The sequence below is a fragment of the Limulus polyphemus genome, unplaced genomic scaffold, assembly GCF_000517525.1.
Source record: "Limulus polyphemus unplaced genomic scaffold, Limulus_polyphemus-2.1.2 Scaffold8739, whole genome shotgun sequence".
NCBI lineage: Eukaryota > Metazoa > Arthropoda > Merostomata > Xiphosura > Limulidae > Limulus > Limulus polyphemus.
In genome coordinates, this window is record NW_013674349.1 from 9,994 (window position 1) to 13,619 (window position 3,626).

At 31.1% G+C, this 3,626-nt stretch overlaps 1 protein-coding gene across 4 annotated transcripts in view; it reads left to right on the forward strand.

Annotated features, from left to right (window-relative positions):
• Positions 1-1,014: 1,014 nt before the first annotated feature.
• The window catches only part of LOC111083247 (zinc finger protein 236-like), a 13,059-nt gene continuing 10,447 nt past the window's right edge, over positions 1,015-3,626 (forward strand). For all 4 annotated transcript variants that reach the window (XR_002608899.1, XR_002608900.1, XM_022379618.1 and 1 more), the window contains exon 1: positions 1,015-1,169. Coding sequence is in view for 2 of the 4 variants with exons in the window: in XM_022379618.1 (XP_022235326.1) it covers positions 1,076-1,169 (94 nt within the window). In the remaining 2 variants the exon portion in view is untranslated. The remainder of the gene's footprint in view (positions 1,170-3,626) is intronic.

Here is a 3,626-nt window from a genome sequence, read left to right on the forward strand (position 1 = left end):
TAACTCTCTGTGTTTCCAAACCCTTGACCTCCTCTTTGGGCTCATTTTATATGTGTCAAATAAACATTATATTATGAAGTTATTTCTTGTAATGACTCAAACGAACATTATATTATGAAATTAGTTCTTGTAATGACTCAAACGAACATTATATTATGAAGTTATTTCTTGTAATGACTCAAATGAACATTATATTATGAAGTTATTTCTTGTAATGACTCAAATGAACATTATATTCCTTAGTTTTGTGCTCATCATTTTCACAAAATGTAACTTACAAACTTTTTGCCTATTGGTTACTCAGCAGTAAATCTTAGGGCTTTTCACACTAAAAATCGAATTTTGATATCTGCAGTGGGCAGAGCACATATAGCCCATTGTGTAGTAATGCGCTTAACATCAAAGAAACGAACAAAACAAAAATGTTAATAATATAAGTCGACATTTATAATTATTTTTAGGAGAGGGATCTTAGGAATTATAAACTAGTCTAAATTATTTGTGAGAAATTTGAAAAATATTTTTATTAATAAATAAAATTACTTTCAGAAAGTTATTATTTGTAATTAAGCACAAAGCTACACAAATGGCTATCTATGCTTTGCCCACCACGGGTATTGAAACCCGGATTCTAGCATTGTAAGTCCGCAGACATACCGCTGTGCCACTGGGGGGCTACAGTATTATTACAAATAAAAATCAATCTCATTATAGACAAGATTGAATAAGACATAAAGGCTGAAGTCAAATAAGCCATAGAAGATATACAGGAATATACCGCTGTGCCACTGGGGGGCTTTTCAGAAAGAAAGAGTTAAGCATTTATGTATTTCAGTTTAATAGTTTTATAAAAGATGTTAATTTTTGCATTTTAAATTTATAAACTTACCATGGACGTACTGGGGTTCTTTCTAAAGGATTGCTTAATGGTAATAGTTAGAAACCTCCTGTTTTTCATGGAAATATAGTTTAATAAAGGTGTTTGCGTGATTATTTATTTTTTAAAACTTCTTTCAGACCTTTGAATGACCAAGGAAGTCTACAAAGTAACGTAACTACCTCTATAGAGAAGAGCATGGATTCAGAAGATCCAAAACATGAAGCTGCTTGCTGTTTGCTTAATCTCTCTTCTATGCCTACTTTAACGACTGAAACGTATAGTGAGAAAGGTATGCGTTTTAAGTAATTGTATTATTTGTTGTGAGAAGTTAATGTGTCATCTGATTATATTCGTTAATGGTTTCGATTCAAAACATATCTATTTCGAAACCAGTCATAATAGATAGTTATTTCTGTTTTTATTATGAAGTTTTACAAAATTATAATTGGTTATATTTTAACCAATCAAAATGTTTCTTATTGTTCTGGTTGTGGTTCAGTTAGCATTAATGTAAAATCAGGAAGGGGGAGGAATTACTCTAGGAATTTGCATTGGGGAATAGGGAAAAGATAGGGTAGCTGAGAATTTGGCTGGGGAACAGAAAAAAAAATTCAATTAAAGCATTAAAAATGGTGCTTTTTGATCTATTTTAGAGCTGTGTTTTGTCTAATTATTAAGTTATATATTACTATTTAAAATATATATCAAATCTAAATAAATCTAACTTACCGATGTTTAGTAACTAGAACCTAAATACCAAAATAACTACCCGCAAACTTGTTTTTATATTTAAAAAAAAAGATACCCTTGTTGGTGCTATTAATTTTAAAACGGGAAGACCCAACTGAGTGAAGGGCACTGTTTGGAAGTATAATTATTTAACAAAGCATGTTTATTAAATGTCTACAAATAAGTAGTATACTTGAGGAATTATAACAAAAAATTCGGAATTTGATACTTGAGGTGGGTACTGTACAATTAGCTAGTTCATTGCACAGTTTTCCACTTAATAGAATACAGAGTTAGCACTAAAACTTCACAAAGTCTATCACTCATTCTTTCAGTTACTTCTAAGTAGCTTACAATTAGTCAGAGATAGTAAAGGTAGTCATGGTTCACCCTACATTTGTGCTGATTTCATGTATGGGGAACTCAACCATTTGCAAATGAATGGAAAACATTAAAATGCCTTAATTCAATATGAAACTGGCCCAAACTCTAACTCTGTTATTAATATTATTAGGTCTTTTCTTTGTGCTTTCTTTTCATGATCTGTAAGATAATGTTCTTGGTTAGCATATCAGACTTGTTATACATTGATTGAAGGTCAGGTATAAGCACAGCATGTATAGAGATTTACAGAGTAATAGATAGGATCTACAATTCACATCATTGTTATTAGTGAAATTCACAGGATTTTAAACTTTTTTGGGGACGGTATGGTCATATCTAAAGCATTCTCTTGGATGCCATCAAACTCGGACTTATCGATCCAATACATATCGTGTTACTGGAATCTATCACTTTGTATGCTGGTTCTTTACTTTGGTTTGATACTTAGTGGATGCTCCAAACTATTATTAAAGGTTTGGATGAAGAACTGTTTTATTTTCTACATTAGCATGCTCCCAAGTAGCCTTTCTTGTTGTTGCATTTGACCGTGAATAGGGCAGTTTTAACATTTCAAACTCTCAAACTACTAAAGCAGAATCCAGTAACAAAAATCTATGAGCTTCTTCATTCATTGTGATTTTCACTGGCTAGTTGTGGTAGATGTAGACTTTTATAAACTGTATACAGCAAGACACCATGTATCTTACATGTAGGTTTATTACTTTGTTCTGCTGCTTCCAGTAATTTAAAGTGTCTTTAGTAAGATAAACTTCAGAAAGTACATTTGAAAAATATATATATATATATAATAAATGTTACACCCTTATCTACTACCCTTAGTCTCTGTTACAACAGAATACAGGGTAAATTAAGACCTTTATTGTGGTGGTTAAAAAACAACAACAATATTTTTCGGTGGTTTTATTCTTTTCATTAGAAACCATAAACTTAAAACTCTACTCACTTTCAAGGCTTTACATGTAATAGAATAGCCAAGCACAGTGTATTATTATTTTATAATTTTGGATATTTAAATAACTTAATCAGTAGATGAAATATTGTTAGATTAGAAGGGTTTTAATGTACAAGGTGTCCCAGAAGTCTGGACCCATAGGAAAAAATATTTATTCTTTATTTATTTATCAAATTACATGTCATTAACAGCCATACACATATTGATTATTGAATGAATGTTTTTTTTGAACATTTCTTAAGATGGAAACACCGATCTGAGAGCATGCATTCTAAATGTTTCCTTTCAGAAATATTAGACATGCCTCCCTCAGGCTTTTTCCTGAAACTTGTAGCAGTACCAGTTCTATCTTCTCTTGATTGGTATACTGTGCTATCGGGATATTTTCTTTCCTGAAACATGTAAAACTAACATTAGAAATGTGTTTGTTTAACTTAAGAACATAATGTCTATTTTCCCTTGGGGTCCAGAATTCTAGGACACCTTGTACAATATGCTAAGTGAAATGGTTATCGAGATCACTTGGATACATTTTATGGGATATTCCTTAGACTTGATAAAAATATTTAGAATCCATTGCAATTTCCTCACTCTTAACATGGTTGTCAGAACTTGAACTTTATTAGCTTATTATTGTTTACATGAATTGATAATTATTTT